A 24,799-nucleotide genomic window follows, 5' to 3' on the forward strand; every position below is an offset into this window, starting at 1 on the left:
GGAGCATTTCTCCCTGGGCCTCCACTGAAAATGGGCTCTGTCCCAGTCAGACTTTCCCAGTAAAAAAAGATAGATAAATAAATAAAATAAAAAGACACACTGCATGTAGGCTATCTTTACAGAGCAAAGCACATGCTAAGTGACCATAGTTAAACAATAGCTACCATGTCCCTTCTCCTTCCTACCCTCCTACATGTCTCAACAATACTCACAAATCTCAATTCTTCCACCATACACAAACTAGAAAGCACCTGCAACAAAATTAGTAGTTTACTTGCAGCCTACCAAATTGTTCCTACCACTGCAATGGTGCTCAATGGCTTCAACTGACTTGAACGTACTGCACACATTACTTTCATGATCAAAATGTCAGTAGACCGACTTTTACAACCCCAAGACCAAAAAAGAGAAAAACCACAAACCTGACATTTTACTTACCCAAAACCAAAACAATAACTTTTTGATGTACTTCCTGGAAACGCAACTACAAAACTAACAACTAACACCATAGCGACAATACACTACCCTTTTAAAAACTCAAACTATGTACCTAACCTCACCTACCCCTCACCCACTAACCAATACTTGCATAACCAAAGAAAATCTCACTAAATATTCATGAGTGTAGCTGTAGCACCTACATGAATATTCATTACAGATGCTTAAATTCAAACAATGATTTAATTATTACTTTTACATTTTTGCAAGGGGGCTGTGCCCCCAAACCCCCTGCAAATTAAATATACCAACTCCAATGTCACATTACAGTGTGGAAATGAGCAGATTTCCTGTATTAATATAGTATTTTTGATTTTCTTCACAATAGCTTGAAAACATGTATTTCCTTCATCTGTTATACTTTGTAAATAATGTTTGTTGACCATTTGCTTTGAATTTTTTGCCGGTGATGTTTATTGACTGTTTTTCTTTTGAATTGTCAAAAATGTATCTCTATTCTTGTGTTGGAGCTTTTCTCCTTGGGCCTTCACTGAAAATGAATATTTCATTTCCCAGACAGACTTTCCCAGTAAGCAAAGGGAAATCAATAAATAAAATTGTGTTCCAGGACACCATTAAGAAGGCATGGAAAACCAATATATTTTGTTTTCCTTGGTCATAAATTTTCCTGTATGCTCTTCCACCCTTTCCACTAATATCCAAGGTAATTATAAAGATTCAAAAGGACTTCCCAAAGATAATTGTGGTGACTCCCTCTCTCTGTTCTGGCCAAATGGTTCTTCCTTTTTTTAGAAGTATCCAGTGGCAAGTACCACAGGCATCCTCACACAAGATCAGGGGTGTTTGATACATCTTGACTCCAAATAAATGCAACTGAATGCCTGGTTAATAGAATTTTAATACATTTTAGGCATCTTTTTTCTAACAACGTGAAACAAGAATTAATGTAGACAAGAAAACCTGCAACTAGAGAGTCATATATTGGCAAATGGAGAAGGTTTTTTGGTTGGTGTCACCAAAAAAACTAGCACCTATTCAAGGCTAGCGTTTTTCTTGTTCTACAGTATTTGTGTGAGCTACTGTCCTTTGGCCTGTCTTACTATTCAGTCAAGGTTCACTGTTGGCCATTTCAGCATATGTTTCCATGGATCCCTCTCTTTCAACACAACCTCATGTGAAAATGTTTTAAGCAGATGGCTCCTCATTGGGATTTTTTTTTTTTTGGTTAGAGAAAAACTAACTGTGGCTCCATTTGAACCAGCTCATCAGGCTGGTTTGATGCTCTTAACATGGAAAACAGTCTTACTAATTGCTATGACCTCTACAAGTAGAATGTCTGTGTTGCAAGCTCTTGTGGTTGGAACTTGGACTTTTTTACGAAATGGTTTAAGTGGCTGAGGTCCAGGATGGGTCTCAAGTCCCCTGTTTTTTTGGGCACCAAAAATAACCTTGAGTAAGTTCCTAATCCAGTCTGGTCTGCGGGGACTGGCTGGATGACTCCCTTTTTGAGCAGCTTTGCGACCTCTATAGCTGCTTGATCCTGCTGACTGGGTGGCACGTCCGGGATTCTCCTTGAAGGTGGAGGGGGACGGATAAAGGGAATGGTGTAACCTCCGGCGATGATACGAAGCACCCAGTGATCCTGGGTGATGGAACCCCAGGCCCTTGGATGCTCTGAAAATCGACTGGCTCCAGAGATGCACAGTCGGGCCATCCCTCAGGGACGCTGGAAGGAGGAACTACGAAAAGATTCACAGTCTCCTGTGTTGCGGGGGCCTCCACCGTCTCTAGGGTGACGTCTTCCAGAATAGTTCCCCCCTCCTCTGCCTCTGTGAGGGGGGTCACTTTGATGGGCAGGGAAAGAGTTTTGGGACTTCCTGAACCACATCTTTCCTCCCCTCTGAGCCTTGGGATAAGGTCTCGAAGGGAGTGAAAAATGGGCCCCAACGGCAGACAAAGTCTTGCCCTCCTGCTCGCATCTAGTGAGTGTGTCTTTCACCTTGGGTCCAAAAAGAGAGCACCCGTCGAATGGAGCGTCTATGAAAGAAGACTTGAAAGCTTCTGCTAAGTGACACAAGCGCATCCAGGCTTGCCTCCTAAGAGCTACGCCCGAAAGAGCTACGCCCGAACTCGCTGCCCTACTCGCCCCTTCGGCTGCATAAGATATGAGCCTCATGGACGAGTTAATAATAGACGAAAGGGTTGACAGCTGGGAGTTGACAGACTGCGTCAATGCCTCAGGCACGTTACCCGAAAGGGTATCCCCTGACTCCTTAATGAGATCCCTTTGGAGCCTCTTAAAATGACACAAATAATTCAGCAATCTCAAGGTAAATGTTGCTGAAGTCAGGGTACGCTTCCCATACCTATCCATGCTCCTGGACTCCTTGTTAGAAGGATGGATAGACGTAGACACCTCTGCCACATCTTGCTGGGTGGCAGATGCCACCACCATAGCATCTACCGGAACTCCGTTGGTTAGGAATTCTTTACCAGGGGGTGCAGATAAAAATTTGTTGGGGCGAGAGGGAACTGGCTCCACAGAATTAGGATGCTCCCACATGCTTCGACAAATAAGGTCAAGCAATTAATCGAAGGGTGGAGACACCCAGGAGGCGGAGGGCTGAGCTCCGAAGGCCTTGAGGAAGACCGACTCCTCCGCGGAAGGGGTTTTGGACGGCCAGTTGCCCCTCTGTCTCAAGATCTCCAGGACATCGGAGAATGAGACATCATCAGAGGACGACTTAGGGGACCCTTCCGTATCATCAAGTTCGGTGTCCGAGGTGACGGACTCATCCGGGGAGTCTATGTGCTTCCTCTTGCACAATTTTTTCCGGGGTGGCTCTTCAGGCAAGGACTCTGAAAGCTCCTCGGAAAAGGGGGGACCACGCATGGAGGAATCCTCAGGCCTCGGAGCCGCGCTGTCCAAAGATAAGGGGGCACCAGGGGCTCTAGTCGCCCTGTCCAAGGAAGGTGTCGCAGATTCCAGTGAAGTCACTAGAGAATTGTCCAGTGCGCTCCTCATCGCCTCGAAGGTGGGCCCACTAGAATCTGAAGAAAGGCCCGGCCACGAGACCATGACCGGCGTCGGGGTCCCCCTAGCCGAGGCACCAAGTGGGAGACTCGGGCCCTGACAAATCCCCCTCGGGCTCGGCCGAGGACACCCGAGAGCCGAAACCCCTGGAAGGAACAGAAGGGGTTGGAGTTGAAGACGGTGCCGACAGACTAGCAGTGGGTCTCGGAACCATCTCAGGGGCTTCACCCGACTCTGCGAGCTCCGTCTCTGATGACACCAGGGTTGTCGGAGGATGAAAGGATGGTATCAAAAGGGCTGGCTCCGGCCTTTGGGCTGGAGCCGAAAACAATTTGGATAAAACAGGTGACTGAAGGAGCCTCTGGACCACCCTATCTAAATCCAAGTCTGGAGGACCTGGAGGAAACCGACGGGGGCCGAGAAACTCTTCCTATCGGCTCCGAGGTAACACTAGGATGTCGACTCTTAATCGGCTCCATAAGATTCGGAGCTGAGGAGGAGTTGACCAGCACCGAGATGCCTCTCAGCGCCGACGGTTCAGGAGCCGACCCTGGAGCCAAAATTCTCAACTGTGGCTCCAACACCAATGGAGTCAAGGCAAACTCAGTTTCGAGGTCCCTATCCTTCGGCTCCGAGACCAATGGAGCCAAGGAAGATGACCCCAACATGGATCCTATTTCCTGTGGCTCCAAAAGCAGTGGAGCCGAGGAAGAGGACAAGGATTTGGCTCTTTTCTCTGGTGGCTCCGACGGACTTGTCGGAGCCGAAGACTTCTTTTTCTTGGGCTTGAAAGAGGGGGAAGAAATAGCCTCCTCAAAAGCAGGTCTTATTAAACCTCATAAAATCAACTTATTTTTCCTCTCCTGTAACACACAAAAGGAAAAGGCATGGCAAACACTGCAAGACTCTTGCAAGTGTATAGCCCCTAAGCAATATACACAGATGGCATGGCCATCTGTTAAGGACATTTTATAGCCACATTTTGAACATTTTTTGAAGCCGGACGGCTTATGTTCTCTTTCCTTAGTAGACATACTACAATCACCCAAAACACAAGGATGGGAAGGGTAGAGCTCTATCTAAAATGCTCAAAGAGATAGGGCAAAGGCCCTCTAACTCAAACGGGCCTAGCCCGCCAAACAAGAGAAATCACACAACAAACAGAAACAAACAACACAATCAATCACAAGGTTAGAAAAAGCTATTAAAATAGCTGTTTGGTTATGAAATTTTAAAGCTAAGAGCAAAAATGACCCTAAAAAGCCAAAAACAAAAGGGTACTTAGCCACAGCCAAGTTGAGACCACGTCGTTACTTCAGAAGCGGCAAACGAGATCTGGGGGTTTGAGCGTGGTGCATCCTGGGATAGGGGGTTGGCCCAGCCAATAAGAGACTTTGTGCTTTAGTATAGGCAGTGTCGGAGCCGATTTTCGGCTCCGAGCCCATCTGTCAAGAATGTAGGTGAGATAGGATCTCACTACATCAGTCTTACTAATTGCTATGACCTCTACAAGTAGAGTGTCTGTGTTGCAAGCTCTTGTGGTTGGTTAACCATCTATGTTAAGTTGTCTGTCTCGCCTTCATTCTTGCTGGTTGGGTTTGGAGCCAGTCCTTGGCTCTGACTCGGCCATCTTCAAAAGCTCGAGAGCTGTTTACTGGCTCGAGGCCCCCCTATATCCCATGATGCCTGGCGCTAGATACCCAGATCTCGTTTGCCGCTTTCTCTACGAGGTTGTGTTTACTGGCTCAGGTCGTATATTTTTCACTTTATTACTATATATTAGGGTTTGTATATCATTGGTTTAAATATTTACTGTTTTTTCATAATTGTAGGTATTCCTAGTGTTTAACCCCCCCCCTTGAAAACTCGTTTTCTTATTAGAGAGTTTTTCCCCTCCCTCCCCCCTTCCGTTACGGTAGGCCGTTTTAGTTAGAGGCGTATCTTTAACATTGTAAATTCTTTCTGTAAAAATTGTAGTAGTTGTAGGTTAGCTTTAGGCTATCTGATATTATTTGTGTGTGTGTGCTGTTTGGGTGTGGTAACTTGTGTGGACTGTGTGTATTTTTTTTCTAGTTACCAATTCCCCTTAGTACTCTTTATTAGTATTGTGCTTTTCCTTTACAGGAATGTCTAAAGACACTAAAGTGTCAGGATTCAAGAAGTGTGACTCATGCTGTCAGAAAATGTCACTGACAGATGGTCACACTTCTTTTGTCTACTGCTTGGGCTCCCTACACCTGCAGGACTCTTGTTCGGTGGGTCACACCTTTAGTCCAAGAGTCCTGTGGGAGCGTAAGAATAAGCTTATCCTTAGGGGTTTGCTTAAACCTGAAGGATCACTGGCAAAGACTCAGTCAGTGAAACCTTCTAGGCCATTAAAGCCGTCGGCTCCCAGCTTGGAGACGTCGCCGGGTATGGATTCTGCTTCAACTTCGGTTCCGGCTGGAACCGAAGTACCTATCTCTATGTCAACTTTGGCTCCGGCTGGAGCCGAAGTACCTATTTCCCAGTCGGCTCCGACCCTCCCGTTGGAACCTTCATGGAGTCGAAAATGCTCCAGGTCATCATCCTTGACGTCAGTACACTTGGCTCCAGGGTCTCCCTTATTGCAATCTGAGTGGAGTCATCGATCCCACTCTTCTTGGTCATCTAGGCTATCTGACCATGATTTGGAGAGAGTGGTGAGCAGGCTTTTAAAGTCGCAGGCCCTGGCCAAAATGCTATCCAGCCGGAGCATGCTGTGGCTGGAACCGTGGGTCCGTCGGCACCGATACCTTCCCTTTCAGTTCCGTTATTGGCTCTGATCTCTTCCATGGTGCCATCCTTGGAGGGATCTGGGCGCCGGGACTCCCTCGTCGGCTCCGAGGGGGCGAGTGGCATCAGACCCTTGTCCGACCCTGTTCTCCCTCTCGAAGCTTCAGTGCAGGTGATTTGTTCAGCTCCTACATCGGCTTTGGAGCCATCTCTGTAGGTGCTGGGAAGGATTCCAGTCTCTTCAGAGTCGGAGCCTTCTCCGGTATTGGGAAGGGGTGCCTTCCAGGTCATGAGGAGTGTGCTGGCATCTGAGTCAGCCCCATCGCCATCTCCCCCCGTGGTGCCTGCTCCTGTCTCTGCCCCTCCTCTAGACCCCAAGCGTGGGGAACAAGCACTCCAGGGCACCCCATTGGGTGTATCTTCCTCTTCTGAGGCCTCCCCCGTTCATTCAGAGGAGCCCCCTCAAAAGAGGAAATGCAAGAGGAAGCATGTAGACTCACCTGAGTCTGTCACTTCAGATACCGACTTGGAGGAGTCGGAAGGGTCCTTGAGATCCCCCTCTGAGGACGTCTCCTTCTCAGACATCCTTGAAATCCTTAGGCAGAGGGGGAACTGGACTACCCTTAACCCTTCCAAGGATGAGTCGGTATTCCTGGATGCGTTTGGTTCCCGAACCTCCACCTCCTGGGTGTCTCCGCCTTTCAATCCACTGATGTTGGTGGTGGCTTGAAAGGCGTGGTCAGCTCCAGACACAATGGAACCAACTCCCCACAGGCCCACAAAATTCATCACTGCCCCTCAGGACAAGCAATTTCTGACCAAGGGTGTTCCCGTTGATGCCATGGTGGTAGCAGCGGCCACTAAAAAGGAGTTGGCTGAAACTTCTTCGTCTGTCCAGCCCCCTAACAAGGAGTCTAGGATGATGGAGAGACATGGGAAGCGGATGTTTTCCTCAGCGACCTTTTCCATGAGGTCTCTGAACTATTTATGCCATTTTACCCACCATCAAAGGGATCTCCTTAAAGAGTTAGGAGATACCCTTCAAGATCCATCAGCTGCGGGGGCTCAGGCTAAGATTGCCTCCCAGCTGGCGACTCTAAATTCTGTAGTAAACTCCTCCATGCGGCTCATTCCTTATGCAGCCGATGGAGCGAGTAGGGCCGCAGGCACAGGTGTGGCTTTGAGGAGACATGCTTGGATGCAGCTTTGCAACTTTGCGGAACCCTTCAGGGTGTCTTTCACCAACACTCCCTTTGATGGTTCTGCTCTGTTTGGTCCACACGTGAAGGATACCCTTACCAGGTGTGAGCAGGAAGGCAAGACTCTCTCTGCTGTTGGAGTCCGTTTTTCCACTCCTTCAAGACCTTATCCCAAGGGTCAGAAGAGTGGGAAAATGTGGTTCCGAAAGTCCCAGGGGGCCGTGCCTGACACACGTGGAGAGTTCCCCTCCAGGGGCAGAGGAGGGAACAACAATAGACGCCACCCCAGGGACAGAGGGGGTCCGCAAAATCAGGGCCAAAGAGAATCCTTCTCTGACAAGCCCTTCCAGCATCCCTGAAGTGCTGCCCGACTGTCCACCTTCGGAGGCAGTCGGTGGAAGATTATCGCTGTACCCAAAAGCCTGGCAAAGTATAACACAAGACAAATGGGTACTTTCTATAATATCCGAAGGCTACAAAATCCCCTTCTTTCGCACTCCACTCCTTTCCAACAAGTCCCTTCCAGATGTTCCACCCAATCTAAGGGATCAAGCAGTTCAAGAAATTTCAAAACTGCTAAGGAAAAGAGCCATCCAATCAGTCCCAGCAGACCAACAAGGATCCAGAATTTACTCGAGGTTCTTTTTGGTACCAAAAAAGACGGGACTGGAGACCCATTCTGGATCTCAGCAGACTAAACAGGTCTGTGCTAAGAACGAAGTTCCGGATGGTCATGCTACAGTCCATTTTACCCTTTCTGGGTCAGGACAATTGGACACCTACTACCATATCAAAATGCACAGATGCTCCAGAAGATTCCTCCGCTTCCGGCTGGGAGCCAGTCATTATCAGTTCAGAGCTCTGCCCTTTGGTCCCACCACTGCCCCCAGGGTGTTCACCAAATGTTTGGCAGTAGTCACCACTCACTTGAGATGGCAAGGATTCCAGGTGTTTCCATATTTAGATGACTGGCTCCTTACTGCAACCACCAGGCATCACCTTCTGTGAGCCAGAGACTACACCATCCGAACGTGCTCCACTCTAGGCATCACAATAAATTTCGAAAAGTCTGCATTGTCACCTTGTCAATCTATTACCTTTATAGGTGCAAACTTAAACACAAAGGACATGTCAGCCACTCTCCCAGTAGACAGAGTGTTAACCATTCAACAGCATGTCCAGGTCTTATTAGGATGCAAAAGGATTCAGGCCAGATTCGTCCTAAAAAGTTGGGTCTCATGGCAGCGGCTATAATACTAGTCCCCCTTGCACATTTTCACATGAGGATTCTTCAGTGGATGCTGTTCACGCAATGATCCTTCCAGCAACTCCCATTGTCTCACATGATATTGATCACTCAGTCATGCAAAAACCAAATTGTTTGGTGGATGGTTTCCCCAGCATTACACCAGGGCAGACCATTTGTTCTTCCTCCTGCAGTAGCTACGGTGACCACGGACGCCTCCCTGATCAGGTGGGGGGGGGGGGGCATTTTCAGGGCAGAACAGTCCAAGGCACCTGGCAGCCTCACAAGTACCATCTACATATCAATGTCTTGGAGATGAGAGCCGTGCTTTTAGCATTGCAAGCTCTTCAGGACTCTCTTCCCACTGGGACTATTGCAATTCAGACAGACAATATGTCAGTGATATGGTACATCAACAAGCAGGGCAGAACCAAGTCATATCCCTTAGGTCGAGAAGCACTCAGACTTTGGCAGTGGGTGATCTCTTCCCAACGGTTTCTGATAGCAGCGCATATCCCTGGGAAGTCCAACGTTATAACAGGCTGAGCAGAGCAATTCTCATGCCTCACGAATGGTCTCTCAATCAGAATGTGGCGGACAAAATCTTCTGCAAATGGGGTCAGCCTTGCTGTGACCTTTTTGCCACCCCCTTCAACAGCAAGTGCGGCAAGTTCTTCTCTCTCCTCCCTCTTCCCGGACACTTCCCCAGAGATGCTCTAGTTCATGATTGGCCTCAGGGACGACTTTATGCATTCCCTCCGTTTCCCCTGATTCCCAAACTAATTCAGAAGGCTACCACATTGGGATGCAAAATGATCCTCATTGCCTCTTACTGGCCTCGACAAATTTGGTTCCCTTTCCTGCATCATCACCTTCTGGAGCAGCCCTGGACCCAGTTCCAGACCTCCTGATCCATCAATCGGGCAGGCTGCACCAAGCTCTTCATTCTCTCCAGCTCACAGCTTGGTTTCTCCACTTTCAACATTAGCCAGGCTTCCTAACATTTCCCATTCGGTGCGTGAAATCATCTTATCCTCGCATAAGTCCACCACTAGAAAAACTTATGCTAGTAAGTGGAAACGTTTTTCCTTATGGGCAGAGACCAAGAACATAGACCCTTTTTCAGCCCCTGTGCACTCTGTTTTAGAATTTCTAGCAGAACTTTTTCGAACTGGATCCTCTTCTGCCACGATTAGAGTTCAGCTAGCTGCAATTTCAAATTTTCATATGGGCCTATCTGATTTGAGCATCATGTCCCATAAGCTTTGAAAAGCCTTTCTTAAAGGGACCACTCTACTCAGGCCCCCAATAAGAGATCCCCCGCCTCCATGGGATCTAAATTTGATTTTAGCTTCCCTAATACTACCCCCCTTTGAACAGGCAGCTTCTTGCTCCTTGAAGTTTCTTTCTTGGAAAACCCTTCTTCTGGTTGCAGTTACGTCAGCTAGAAGAGTTTCTGAGCTTCAGGCTCTTTGTGTTTGTCCTCCTTGCTTAGTTTTTCACAAAGATAGAGTTTCTCTTTGGACTAACCCTTCCTTTCTTCCAAAGGTTACTTCTGATTATAATTTGAATCAGTCCATTGAACTACCTGTGTTCTTTCCAAATTATTCCAATAAGGCAGAATACAAGTTACATCAGTTGGACATTCATAGACAATTACACTTTTACCTGCATAGAACCAAACAAACCAGAAAATCGGACCAGTTGTTCCTGTCCTACGCTGAGGGAAAACAAGGCTTACCGGTGTCAAAAGTCACCTTATCTAGATGGTTGACTTCTACTATTACTTTTATTTATTAGTTAAGAAAAAAAGAGCTCCCTGCTAAACCCAAAGGTCACTCCACCAGAGCTCTAGCTACTTCTGTGGCTTTTCAAACCAGATTACCAATGGAAACTATTTGTGCGGCAGCTACATGGGCTAATCCACATACCTTCAATTCGCTTTATAAACTGGATGTGGCCTCCAGAAGCAGAGCTGACTTTAGTTCCACTGTTCTGAAGAGTCTATTCCGATGAGCCACCCAGGATTGAGGTGCTAGGGATGCTGTCCCAACCAGCAAGAATGAAGGCGAGATAGACAACTTAACATTAAGAAGTTATGTACCTACCATAACATTCCATGTTAGTTGTCTTCTTCTCGTCTTCTTTCTTGCGTCCCACCCTCCATCTCCCTATCCTAGTAGACCGAGAAGAGTTTCTTATGTTTTTATATCACTGGCTGAGTCTTCTCTGGCTTCCACTTCCCACTATCAGTCTCTCCAGTAGGTTCAGGCATCCTACTGTGTTTTACTGGGTTATTATTATTATAAGTGTTATTATTATGTCTGTAGTTAGGTTTACCAAATGAGATCTGGGTATCTAGCGCCAGGCATCATGGGATATAGGGGGGCCTCGAGCCAGTAAGCAGCTCTCGAGCTTTTGAAGATGGCCGAGTCGGAGCCGAGGATCGGCTCCGAACCCAACCAGCAAGAAAGAAGGCAAGAAGAAGACAACTAACATGGAACGTTATTGTAGGTACATAACTTCTTATTCCTTTTCCACAAACTAATCCTTGATGTCTAAAGTGGTATCTGCGTTTACCTTATCCATTTCCCTGTATTCTTTCCAGAACCTAAAAGTTGCAGAGAAAAGGATATTACATGCCTTGGATGTCCACAGACAACTCAGATATTATATCTTGATAGAACAAAATTTTTCAGAACTTCTTATTGTTTGTTCATTTCTTGTGAAGGTAAGAAAAATGGCAACTCATGTCATAACAGACAGCTCCAAAATGGTTGTTTCATGCTGTTCCTTTCTGTTTTATTCATCACAACAGAACAATTCCAGGCAGGTCAAAGCTCACTTTACTAGGACCTTGGCTTCATCTTTGGCTTTTAAGAAAGAGATGAATGCTAGTAGTGTTCTAGAAACAGCAACTTGGTCCTCTGTGCACGCTTTCACAACACACTGTTAACTAGATTCCTTCTCTAGGTCTATATGACAGGCTTTGCTGCGATTCTCTTTTGGCTCCTGGACCCTCATAATTTGTTCTTTTGGTCAGTTTAAGTTATCGTACTCAATCCATATAGCTTAGGCTACTACAGCAGTGATGCTTATAAAGAACATACTACAATTGCTTCAGTAAATTTAACAGAAGAGTAGATGTTTGAATGATCCTTTTGCTGCTTCCTCCCACCATTCCACGTATTGCTTTTATGTTTTAATGCCAGGATGTGGATATTTTCTTGTCGTATTTCTGTCATTGTCCTCTCAAGGCTTTAGCCTCCCTCTCTCTGTTGGCATGAAAGCTCTACAAGGCTTGGTGCCCAAACCTGACTTTTAGTCAGCTCATCTTGTGCTGACTAATGGACTTGGAGACATGGAATGTGCCCTTAAAGATTTGGAAGCTGTCTGGATGTTGTATCCTGTACTGAATACAACCCATAAGGCTTAGGCTACTGCAGCAGTGATCATTCAAACATCTGTTGTTATTGTAAGTTTGCTTACACACCTGTACTTGGCCATAACAGAATCCTTTTTAATCTCTACACCTAAATACTTCATGTTATCCTGTCCGTGTAAGCATGGGTATTGCTGAACCATTTCGTGTGTGGCTACGTAATTTACCACTACAACCTTTATTTTGTTTTAATTTATTTTATATCCCAAAAGGAGTGAAACTGTTTCAGAATGTTCTCCAATGTGAAATGTCCTTCTAAACATTTATTAGGTACAAAAAAGATATAATTTATAAGTAATGCTAATTTTTTGAGGACCATACCCATTATGACCTTGAATATATCAATCAGTTATTTTCTTTGCCAACAGCTTTAACTATAAAGTGAGTAACAGTGGGGAATAGAACATTCCTACCTGTTTCCTCTGTCCAAACATAGCTGGTTGTACAGGCCTTCTCCCACCTTAGCTCTTGCCTCTGATTTTTCATATGTCCTTGTTAACCATATCATTCTGTCAGGGAATGCAGATGCTACCTACCATCTCCCTAGTCATAAAATCCTAGATGACTCTATCAGATGTTTTTTTTTCTGCATTAAGACCCACTGTCTTTAGCAGTGCTTTATTGTTCTCTGCTTTTCCCTGTATCCTCATTGATGTTCTTTATTAGATCACTGCTGCATTATTCCTCACTTACCCTTGGCAGAATATTATACAACTGTTAAGTCTACGTTAGCTTACACACCCACTTCCAGTGTAGTATGTCCGACCTATGACCATTGACTGAGTCTGTGTGCTAGTACTTGAGGGATATATCACTGTGAAAATCAGTATATAAAGGCTATAGTTGAATTACAACCTGCTCGCAAAAAGTAAACTGTCTGGTCAAAGGGAATTAAAGTTCAGTGGAGAGAAAAACGTAAGAGTTATGTGATGGGGGAAGGGAATAATTCACCTGCACCACCTCAAGGCACATTTAATATTAAGGCTTTCATTCAAGCTAGGTGAAAACTCGGTATCTAAGAGCCATTACTTCAAGAAGAGTATTATAATCACCAAAAATGGCAGTACTTGGTCCAAAACAAAAAAAAAATGAAATGCTATAAAATTGTCACAACACACACTATGTTTTCTGAGTGCATTGTACAAATCTTGATGCCTACGAGCTTATTTCCCATTGACCAGACAGTTGAATTTTTGCGAGCATGTTGTAGTACAACTACAGTCTTTATACTGAGCTGCATTCCTTGCCAGATATTTGATTTTATTTCTTAAAGTGAGATTTTCTTTTTTAGAGTGTGTTTTATTTATTTTTTTTACTGTATTTACTGGAGGTTCTCCCATTCGATTCTCGGCTGGAGTGCGGGGAGTGCTTTCTGTGTGTAGTCTGCATGTCCTCCCCACGGTCGAGTGGCGTTCCGAAAGACATGCGTGAATGGGTGTGCCTTTGTTGAAGGTTGGGCGTCGAGCTGGCAACTAGGCACCGTAAAAATCTACTGCCAACCATTAGCGGACCTAAGTTCCGCTGTGGCGACCCCTAACCGGGAAAAGCCGAAAGGCAAACAACAACAACAACTGGAGTATACTTATTTCCAGATGTAGAGTTTTGCCTGGCTTTATTGACAGCCTTAATGTTATCTGATCCTTGAGGTGCTGTATGTGTGTGTGTGTCTGTGTGTGTGTGTGTGTGTGTGTGTGTGTGTGTGTGTCTGTGTGTGTGTGTGTGTATGTATGTGTGTGTGTGTGTGTGTATATATATATATATATATATATATATATATATATATATATATATATATATATATAAATTGGCCTTTCACTATCCTTATGTTCTCAAGGGCTGCTGTACTCATTATTCCCCATTCATTGTCCTTATCCTACAGAGATGAAAACTGTGCTGGATGGAGAGATCCCTGGAATATTATACTGCACAGATGTACCTATTTTGTGCTTGACCTGCTGTCTAAATTGCTACATTTGGACAAGTGTGCAGTTCCCTTAAAAGTTTACAAGAATACACCACTCCTGCATTTGTTGAGAGGTAGAGAGGTAGATTCCTCCTCCATTTTACAAATGTCTCTAGCCTGCTGCACTCATAGTGGTGGTTGCAGTGGTGCAGTTTGTCTTCCCTCTCTGCCTGTATGATGAGCCAGACATCAGACTCTTCCTCCTCAGCTGCTGTTGCATTGGCATCTTAGCTGCCGATTGTAGCCAGGTCATCAGTACATTAAGGAAACTTGAAAGACTATGTATGGTATATGCAATGGATGATGGATGGATTGTGTACAGTTACTTTACTTTACCAGGAATGGATTTCTGACATAAAAGTGATAGTAATAAAGACAGGGTAGTGAAGGAAGACAATTGACAGAACAATCAGACACCAAGGCGAATGGAACTTTCTAAAAATAATGGGGAAGTGCCTGCATTTTGCTGTCTTCATCACTGTCTGACTGGAGATGCCAGTTTGTGGAAATAGTACTTCTATAAGGAAATGGGAAGGGCATTGTTAACTTAGTAATGGCCTTCTGAACATGCAGTGAGATTTTTGTGAGAAATCAGTCAGTACAAAACATGCAGCTGTTGGAAGGAGAGGAAGACTAGGAGAGAAGTAAATAACGCCAGGAAACGTGTGTGTGTGTGTGTGTGTGTGTGTGTGTGTGTGTGTGTGTGGTGGGGGTTCCAAATGCTTTTATGCTGTGATACTTGCATTTGGAGTTTGATTAAACTGAGTGATCATATTCTATGAAGAAATACAGTGAAAATGTTTTTATCAGCCTATCAGAAGAGAGAAATGAGTACAATGGGAGGGGTGGTTTCAATAATTGTGAATCTCATATTTGAGGGTAGTATGGACTGTTAAGTGAGAAAGGAGAAAACAGAACAGTCCTAGAAGGTGTAGGCATTATGGAGGAATTGGATTTTCTGGTCTTTTTCTGCTGATTGCCATGCTGTGGTCTCAAACTTGGTTTACTCAGTTTCTTCTCATTCTAGTCATCGTAAATGTAATCTGCAGTGCTTTCCATGGAATATTCACTTTGGCTTAAATTCTAAGCAGGAAAAATATGAATAAATAAGAAACCACAATTCTACTGACTAGGATTTAGTCCCTCAGCACTATGCAAGCTGTTTCTTTGAATGTTTATATTATTTTGATGAGTCAGAACTTGTATTCATCATAACACCGCTGTAATAATGTCTTATTTACTCAAGTGATTTGGTTTGTTTTCCGCTCTTTTCCATTATTTCTTTTTCTCCTATTCCCTTCCTTTCCTGCTGTATCTCCTTTTGTTGTGTCTGCTGGCTTCCAGAGGAAACAAGTTATTCACAGAGACTGAAGTAAGGAACATGATGTTCCAAGTTCTTTCTGGCTTGGCTTTTATACACAAACATGGTAAGAGTCTTCCATTCTGTTTATCTATCAGTTTAGATTTTCACATTTTGTTTCTGCATTTATTGTAATATGAATATGTGTTAAATAAATGTTGTTAATTAAAAGTATTCAAAAACTATATACATTTTTAAAGGGAACAGCTGCTAAGTTTTTTGTTTATTTTTATTTATTTGTCCTTTGGTAATCGTGAAATTTCCACTGAGCCACTGGCCTATTTTCAGCAGAGGCCCAGGGAGAAAAGCTTCACAACAGATTCAAAAACATTTAAACAATAGTTGATGAGTAATTCTACACAAGAAGAGAAAGGTCCCACAACAGATTAAATATTTTACAATGAGTTAGGGAGAAAGGCCCCACAAACCCACATAAAAACATTTTACAGTTGCTGATAACATAATACATGGAAAGAGAAGTCTTACAACAGATAAAAACACTTTACAATAGATTGGGGTGTACCTTATGTACAAGGGGATAAGGTCCCCCACAGTACATTTTACAGAATATTGCTACAAAAATTATGAGATCAAGAATACAATATATACTGCAAGTAGCAAGACACTTTGCAGAAATAGATAGCCTTTATTAAGTAAAGTAATAGTATTGAAAATGTTGTCTGTATTTCTAGTAATATAAGGAGGAGAGAAGTAACAGAATGTTGTTTCTTTCGGCTTTTCCTGGTTAGGGGTCACCACAGCAGAACTCCGGTCCGCTAATGATTGGTAGTTGATTTTTACACAACCTTCAACGAAGGTACGCCCATTCACTCATGTCTCCACGCAGAAGATGCTCTAGCTGAGAATCGAACCGGACAGCGTCTTTCTGTGAGGCGACAAAGCTACTGCAGCACCACCACTGCAGGTAGAGAAGTAACAGAATGCTGATGCCAAAATAGGCAGTAGTAGAATGAGATGAGGAGGAGTAATGGGCAGGAGGGAAAGTTAAGGATATGGAGAGAGAGTTGATTAGTATTAGAAAGATAAAAATGTTATGGAAAGATACTAGAGAGTAAATAAATAGTAAAATGTGACAGCTACTAGGATGAAGAGGTAGGAGAACATTCATTAGTAGTATGGCATCATTAAAGTGAGATCTACTTTTGATATTAGTCCGTTACTACCTGCTAAGGTATGAAGATGTTAGTGATTCAGAGTGTGAAGGGCATAGTTATAGCAAGTAGGTAGTCATACATCTGTTTTAAGGGTTGTGCAGGTATGGGTACAGGTGACAGATATTTTTTTTAGATTGGCCTTGAAATTAGAAAGTTACTAGTATGTTTTAGAGACAAGGGGAATATAGTTCCAGGATTGGAGTATATAGCCGGAATAGAGAGGGAGGTTCCTGCTGACTGGTGTGGTTTTGTAGGTAATCAAGAGCATTTTATTTTCAGATCAAAGTGGCCTATCAGGGGTGTATGCATACAGTAATTATAGTAAGGCTCTGCTTTGTTCTGGATTGTATATTAATTTGTGGACTAGAAATAGCTGGGTGTGAGTTATTTGGGTAATTTAAGCTGTTCAAGCTGTTTTAGGGCTAAGCAGTGAAGGATTATGTTAGGCTACTTAATAGCAAATTTTGCTATTTTATTGTATAGCACTGGTTTAGTTTATTTTGTAAAGAAGCTTGAAGAGTAAGCAGTACTGGAGAGTCATATAATACATTGGGAAGTAAAATTGTAGAGGCCAGGGGTTTCCTGTATGAGTCAGTTAAGTTGTTTTTGTTCTGCAGAGTATCCCTAATTTTTGGTGAGTTTTTTTGATAACCTACTGCATGTGTATGTCAGATTTTAGATTGTCATCAATTGTCTTGCTTCGTAGTTTGATATAGAGGAGAGGGTTGTTATCAGAGGCTGTTATTGAGAAATTTTGTTTGAGGTGTACAAGTGCTTTTGTCACAAGGTGAAAGTTTTACTTTTAATCTAAAATGTGTGCTTTCTGTTTCACAAAGGGACATTGGGATGGTAAACATTAAGAAATTTTGGGGTTTATGACTGAAATTACATCAGTGACTGACACTCAAAAGGTACAGCCATTGCGTATCAAACTGACAGTGAAAGATTGACTATTGAAAGTAAGCGTTACACTGCTAATGTGTATTTGTTGGGTGGGTTTTGCCCCCCAACCCCTTTTACAAATAGCATATCTGTGATACTTAAGTATAACTCTGGTACCTGGGAGAATCCATTTTCTTTGAGAAGCAGCAATGTCATAGTCTTGATCTTTAAACAAAAAAGAAACAAATTACATAATTTGATGATGTTAATCTTCTTTCCATTCATTACTGATGGGTTTGGTTCTGAGGCCTCTGAACCGAGTCGGCCTCATTACCAAGCTCGTGCCAGCCAAAAAAACTCTCAAGCAAAGTCTCTACCCAGAATGCCCTTCTCCCTGTTACCTCAGATCTTGTTTGCCACCTAGCCGTAAAGCCACGTTTCAGCCAAGCTCTCAGCTAAGTGAAACATTTTTGATATTTGTGTGAAATTTGTGTGATATTTTCATATTTTATTAAACAGTTAGTATTTCTAGTATCTTTTCTTCTGCCTAACCCTGTTATTTCCCCTCTACCCATTGTTACCGTTGGCAAACTTTCAAGTACCGTTGGTACGGCCTTTACTCCCTTACCCTTGTGGTATTTCTTCAATACCATAGTTGGTATTGTCTCTCCTGTTTAACCTACTAGCTTTGACTTTTATTCAGGTGTTTCCCTTCTTTTCTCTACATACAGTGTATTGTTGTATTTTGTATCTTTTTGAACAGAGTTGACTTCATTATAGTTGGCATGTGGTGTTCTTTTCTATCAAGATGTCGGATAAGAAGGGTACTTCAGGTTTTAAGCATTGTATTTCATGTAAGGGCAAGTTACCTAACAGTGATTCTCATGATGACTGTGTATACTGTTTGGGAGTGCCCCACCTTTCGGTGCAGCCTAAATGTGACATTTGTCAGAGTTTTAGTCAATGCACTCAATGAGCGCAAAAGTAAAGTCATTCTGAAAGGGTTACTTCACGCCATTTCTGCGATGGAGGTCTCAATCCCTCCTTCTAAGTACAAAAAGAGATCCCACTCAGTTCCTTCTTCACCATCAGGTGTTCAGAGCAAGCCTGGGAAATCAAAGGTCCCAAAGTTATCTTCGGAGCATAAATCTGCCTCTTTGGCTCAGTCTTCTTCGGCTCTGACCATCTGAAAACCTTCGATATCGGTGCCTGTTTCTGCACTGGTCCTGCCTCTGGCACTGATCATAGACCTTACTACACCTGTTTCTACTTCGGCACCTGTGGCCGCTTCGGCTCAGGGCACACCCTCGACTATCCCATTAGTTTCCATTATGGAACCAGCCGTTTCAGCTCCAAGTGCCACTTCGGCACCGAGCATTGTACCAACCTCACTGGATTTGACCCCTTTACTTCTAGTCTTGAAACTTGAGACTTTGGTGCCAGCAGACCTTGCACCATGGACCCAATACTCCCTTCCATAGATCCAATTCTGGGCCAAGCATATAGCCCCTTCCTCGAACGTCCTGACTCTCCATCTGGAGTATCCACTAGATCCACCAGGAGCCTTTCAGAACACGACGTGGTGCGTCTTGTAGACCTGCTGTTGTTAGCCAGGGGGATTCCCTCTTTTTCTAAGACCTAGCCACCTGCAGGACCTTGGTTGTCTTATCCACAGACTCCATCTTACTCTCCTACTTGACCATCTCGGTTCTGAAGCCTTCTGCTCCGACATCCTTCTTGGAACCCATCACCTCGGCACCTATGGTACATCTAAATCCAGCTCCGAGTTTGCCCCTTTGGTTTTCGGTTCCCACTGAACCAATCCTTCCTCAATCTGGGGATTGGGGGATGGGTGCATCGGCCCGGGGTACGGACCTGTCTCTCTCCTTGTTTCCATCCTCAGTGCCGATAGCCGCGTCTGTGTCGATCCTGCTTGAAGCTCCATACGTGGGGGTAAGGTCATCAGAGTGGGGTGTGACCCAGTCCAGAGGTTGTCTTTCTCGGTTCCGGGCTCCCATTCCTCTTCGGGCAGGCCTGCCTTCCGCACGATGGAGAGGGCTCTTGCTTCTGGCAGCACTCCTTTGATGTTGGAACCCCAGTTTTCACCCCATGAGCTACAGCTGCCTCAGACCACCCTCCCGGGACACCGACAGAGAAGTCGCAGGACACCCCTGTTCAGGGTACCTTCTCTTCCGAGTCCTCCTCAGAGACCTCCACTGAGGAGCCCCCTCGAAAGAAGACATGCAAGAGGACGGGCATGGACTCACCCGAGGAGTCCTTAACTGAAAATACAGATTACGATGGTGAAAGGTCCCCATGGTCACCTCCTGTTGATTTCTTCTTCGGAGACATCCTGGAAATGTTAAAGCAGAGAGGTGACTGGAAGCCCTCCAACCCTTCGTCGGAAGAGTCCGTGTTCCTGCAAGCTTTTCGTGCCCGGTCTTCTACCTCTTGGGTGACCCTGCCTGCCGACGAGCTCATCCTGCTCATCGTGCAGCATGCTTGTAAAAACCCTGATTCCATTGAGGTGATCCGTCGGAGACCAGACAAAATTCTTTCCCCTCCCAAGGAGAACCCGCATTGGTCAAAAGGGTTACCAGTTGATGCTATGGTGGTGGTGGCAGCCACAAAAAAGGACTTGGCTGAGGAAAGTCCTGCTATCCACCCTCCCAACAGAGAGTCCCGGGTAGTGGACAGACTTGGTAAGCATGTTTTTGCTTCAGAGACCTTTGCTATATGGTCCCTGAATTATTTGGCACATTTTACGAGGCTCCAGAGGGACTTGATCTCTGAACTCTCTGGGATGCTCACAGGGCAGTTGTCTGACGGGGTCAGGGAGAATGTGGCCTTGCAGCTCGCATCCCTGGAATCAATATCCAACTCGTCCATGAGGTTGCTGTCACATGCGACCAAAGGGGTGGCTAGAGCAGCGGGTTCGGGCATTGCTATGAGACGCATTTGTGATCTCACGGATCCCTTCAAGTCTTCCTTTTTGAATGCTCCCATCGAAGCTTCATCCCTTTTTGGCTCCAAAGTGAAGGACACACTAGCCAGGTATGAGCAAGATGGGAAAAACCCTGTCTGCCATAGGCCTGTGGTTTTCCAACCCTCAACGTCCCTTCTTCAGGAATCAGAAGAGTGGAAAAATGTGGCATAAGAAATCTCAGGATCTTTTCCGTGCCCCATGTGGTGATGATACTCCCAGAGGCAGAGTGGGTAACAGTTCTGGAAGATGTGCCTATAGAGGCAGAGGGGGTCTCTGTAACCAAGCCTCCAGGGATTCTTTCTCTGGACAGCCTTATCAGTGCTCCTGAGGAGCAGCCCGATTGCTTACCTCTGGAAGCAGTCGGGGGTCGTTTCTCTCTGCACCAAGCTGCCTGGCAATCTATCAACACTGATCATTGGGTGCAGTATCACCAGAGGTTACATCATTCCCCTTTCTTGTCAACAAAAATTTCCAAGAAAACTTCCCGATGTTCCACCCAGTTAAAGGGAAGAAGCAGCTTCAGAGATTATAAAGCTGTCTCAAAAAATAGTCGTGCAACCAGTCCCACCAGACCAGTGTGGATCAGGATTTTATTTGAGATTCTTTTTGGTGCCAAAAAAGACAGAGGACTGGAGACCCATTTTGGATCTCAGCAGCTTAAACAAGTCCGTCACCCAAACCAAATTCCATATGGTCACTGTTCAGTCCATTCTTCCCTTTTTAAGATAAGGCAATTGGATGTACTCTATAGATCTCCAGGATGCGTATTACCACATCAAGATGGGCAAACACTCCAGGACTCTGCTTCGCTTCCGGCTAGGAGCCAGTCATTATCAATTCCATGCCCTGCCGTTCGGTCTCTGTACAGCCCCCAGAGTGTTCACGAAATGCATGGCAGTGGTAACAGCTCACTTAAGACTAAAAGGATTCTGGGTGTTTCCATATCTGGATGACTGGCCCCTTACTGCCCCCACCGAGCATCTTCTGGTAACAGCACTGCATTATACTCTCTCTTTTGCAAAATTGTTGAGAATAACAATACATTGGGAGAATTCAAATCTTATCCCTATACAACAAATAGAGTTCATCGGAGCAGTGTTCCAACACTTAGTCCTGTCTGGTATCACTTCCAATTCCATTGATTGAGGCTTCAACTCCAGGTGATACTCTCTCAAACAACAGTCTTTGCAAGGGAAGTTCTTCAGGCCCTAGGTTCTATGGCAGCGTCAATCCCAATAGTGCCTCTAGCAAAGTTACATATGCAGATCCTGCAATGGCTCCTTCTGTGTCAATGGTTCCCAAAGTATTACCCCCTTGTTTACCAGATTCGATTAACCAAATCCTGCAAACAGGATCTGCTTTGGTGGATGAGGCCAGACGTAGAACTTTGGAGTCATCCATTTCAACCTTCTCAGCTTACAGCCATTGTGATCACAAATGCTTCCCTGATCGGGTGGGAGGTGCCATTTCCAGGGAAAGACTGTCCAAGACACATGGTCCACCTCAGAGGCCCACCTGCATATCAGTGTTCTGGAACTGGGAGCTGTGCTGTTAGCGTTGCAGGCCTTCCATTCGACTCTTCCTTCTGGGAAAATTGCAATTCAATCATTAATATGTCAGAGGTCTGGTATATCAACAAGCAAGGAGGAACCAAGTCCTATCTCCTATGTCGAGAAGCCATGAGAATTTGGCAGTGGGGTGATAGCTTCCAACCGCTTTCTGATAGCAACGCATATCCCAGGGAGCTCCAACATGATTGTGGACAAACTGAGCAGATGTATCCTTATGCCTCACAAATGGTCCCTCAGCCCTGAGGTGGCGTCTGTATTCTTCAGCCACTGGGGACAGCCTTGCTGTGTTCTTTTCACTTCCCCATCAAACACCAAGTGCAGCAGTTATTTCCCCTGCTTCCCCTGGAGGGGGAGTCACAGAGGGGCGCGCTGATCCATGATTGGCCCATGGGACTTCTTTACGCTTATCCCTCCCATCCCTCTGATCCCACAATTTCTAAAGAAAGCTCTTCTGTTGAGATGCAAGGTGATCCTCATAGCCCCATTCTGGCCTCGACATGTTTGGTTCCCCTTCCTTCGGCCTCACCTAGTATACTCGCCATGGATTCTGGACCCCCGACCAGATCTGATTACTCACCCCCAAGGGTTGAGTCACCCAAATCTGTCCAGTCTCAAGCTGACAGCTTGGTTTCTGCACTTCCACTAGTCACCAGGCAAGCTAATCTCTCCTCGCCTGTTTGAGACATCATTCTGGCCTCTCACAAACTGTACACCAGAAGACTATGTCAGGATAAATGGAAAAGATTCTCCATCTGGTCCAAGGATAACATGCTAGACCCATATTCAGTTCCAGTTACTGCACTGCTTCAGTACTTGGCTAAGTTTTTTAATAATGGAGCCTCTGCCTCTATGGTACGAGTGCATCTAGTGGCAATTTCCAATTTCTACATTGGTATAGATAGCACCCCTCTTATCTCTTTGCACCTTTGCAAGGCTTTCCTCAAGGAGACCTCTCATATTACACCTCCTGTCAGACAGCCTGTGGAACCATGAAACCTCACTCTAGTCCTTCAGTCTTTGACCCAAAGACACTTTGAACCTGCTACAAAGTGTGACCTAAAGTTTTTGTCTTGCAAGTCGTTTTTCCTGGTAGCCATTACCTCTGCCAGAAGAGTCATGGAGCTGCAGGCATTGTGTATCAAGATGCCCTATCTGGTCTTTCATAAAGACAGAGTATCACTTCAGTTGAATCCATCATTTCTAAGTTGTTTCTGAGTTCTCCATTAACCAGACCATTGATCTACCAGTCTTTTTTCTGAATTTTGCCAATAGCAGAAAGTATTCCCTTCTCTCCTTAGACGTACATAGACAATTGAGATTTTACCTAGACAGGACCAAACCTATCCGTAAATCTGAACAGCTTTTCATTTCCTTTTCTAGGCCCAAAATGGGAGAGGCTTTTTCCAAGGTTACATTCTCAAGATGGCTAAGGGAATGCATATGTTTCATCTATTCCCTCAATAATGAACCTATGCCAAAAGTTAAAGCTCACTGCACTAGATCTATGGCAACATCTATAGCATTCCATTCCAGGGCTTCCATGGGTGGCATCTGCACAGCAGCTACTTGGGCTAAGTCTCATACCTTTATCAATCATTACAAATTGGAATTGGTCTCCAGAGGGAGAGCTGCCTTCGACTTAGTGGTACTCAGGAATGTTCTTCCATAAGGACCACCCATGGATCTCAATGTAGCTTGGGATTCTGTCCCATCAGTGATGAATGGAAAGAAGATTAACAACATCAGATAAAGAAGATGTTCTTCATCTCACATTGCTGCAGTCCTAACACTTGGGTAGTCCGCTGTCCCAGTCGGCCCGAATACCAAAGTATAAGGCTGACGTCGGTCAAGGCGCATTTGACTGACATCAGAACGTCAGGGTACAAATGCGCATGACCGACGTCATATCCTCAGTCTTTTTTGCCGCATGGTCCGATGCAGAAGCAGTATTGCGAGTGCAGGTTGGCGTTCTGAAATTTTCTGAAGTCGGAGTTTCAGACCGAATCAAAGTTGGCTAAGTACCCCGTTGGGGAATATTTTGTTTTTCTTGCCTCAGTATTTAACGGATGTCAGAAAAAGTGAATAACTGTATTTCTTGTGGGAAACAGATACCTCATAGAGATTACCATACATTGTGTATACCTTGCTTAGGGCCTGAGCACGACGTTGTTGGCTGTCGCTCTTGTGCTAGATTTAACAAACGCACTATTAAGAGAAGATTAGATTGTGCCAGGTTAGTTTTGGGGCGTTGTAATTACAACATGCCGTCGGATGCTCCGGCCCTTCTAAAAAGCAAGGACAAAGCAGCGAAGCCTAGGGTGGAAGAACCGTCTGTCCCGGACGTCGGTTCTTTAGAGGCTCGGTGGAGCCGGTGGTTCTACCAGAAGTTCCTTTGGATTCTCAGGGTGAGACTTTACTGTTACAAGATGTGTCCTCTCAGGAGGTAGGCCAGGCTGAAGGGGCTTCTCAGGTAGCTGTTCTCCCTCCCTTCCTAAGGTGGTTAGGCCCTCCCTTCTGTTTCCAAGGCTCCTTCTAGAGGTAGGCCAGGGTTAACTTCAGTGGGGGTCTCCCTAGTTCTTCAGGGTCTCTGCCTAAGAAACATATGCTTAAAATGGCAGAAGATTTGATTACTATGATTAGAGGTTCTTTACCCCTGATAAGAGGCCTAGGGTGGAACCTGAGCTTGAAAGTTTTGAGCACTGTTCGGAGGCTTCTGAGTCTTGCTGAA

General features: G+C 45.0%; 1 protein-coding gene across 2 annotated transcripts in view; it reads left to right on the plus strand.

The window, feature by feature from the left end:
- MAK (male germ cell associated kinase) overlaps positions 1-24,799 on the plus strand; it is a 1,846,682-nt gene that overhangs the window by 385,128 nt on the left and 1,436,755 nt on the right. The window contains exon 5 of one of the 2 annotated variants that reach the window (XM_044064971.1): positions 15,442-15,524. The exons of the other annotated variant lie outside the window; for it this stretch is intronic. Coding sequence (XP_043920906.1) covers positions 15,442-15,524 — 83 coding nt within the window. The remainder of the gene's footprint in view (positions 1-15,441; positions 15,525-24,799) is intronic. 2 annotated transcript variants of the gene reach the window in all.

Source organism: Protopterus annectens, chromosome 3.part0, assembly GCF_019279795.1.
Source record: "Protopterus annectens isolate FY-2018-M chromosome 3.part0, PAN1.0, whole genome shotgun sequence".
NCBI classification, from domain to species: Eukaryota; Metazoa; Chordata; order Ceratodontiformes; family Protopteridae; genus Protopterus; species Protopterus annectens.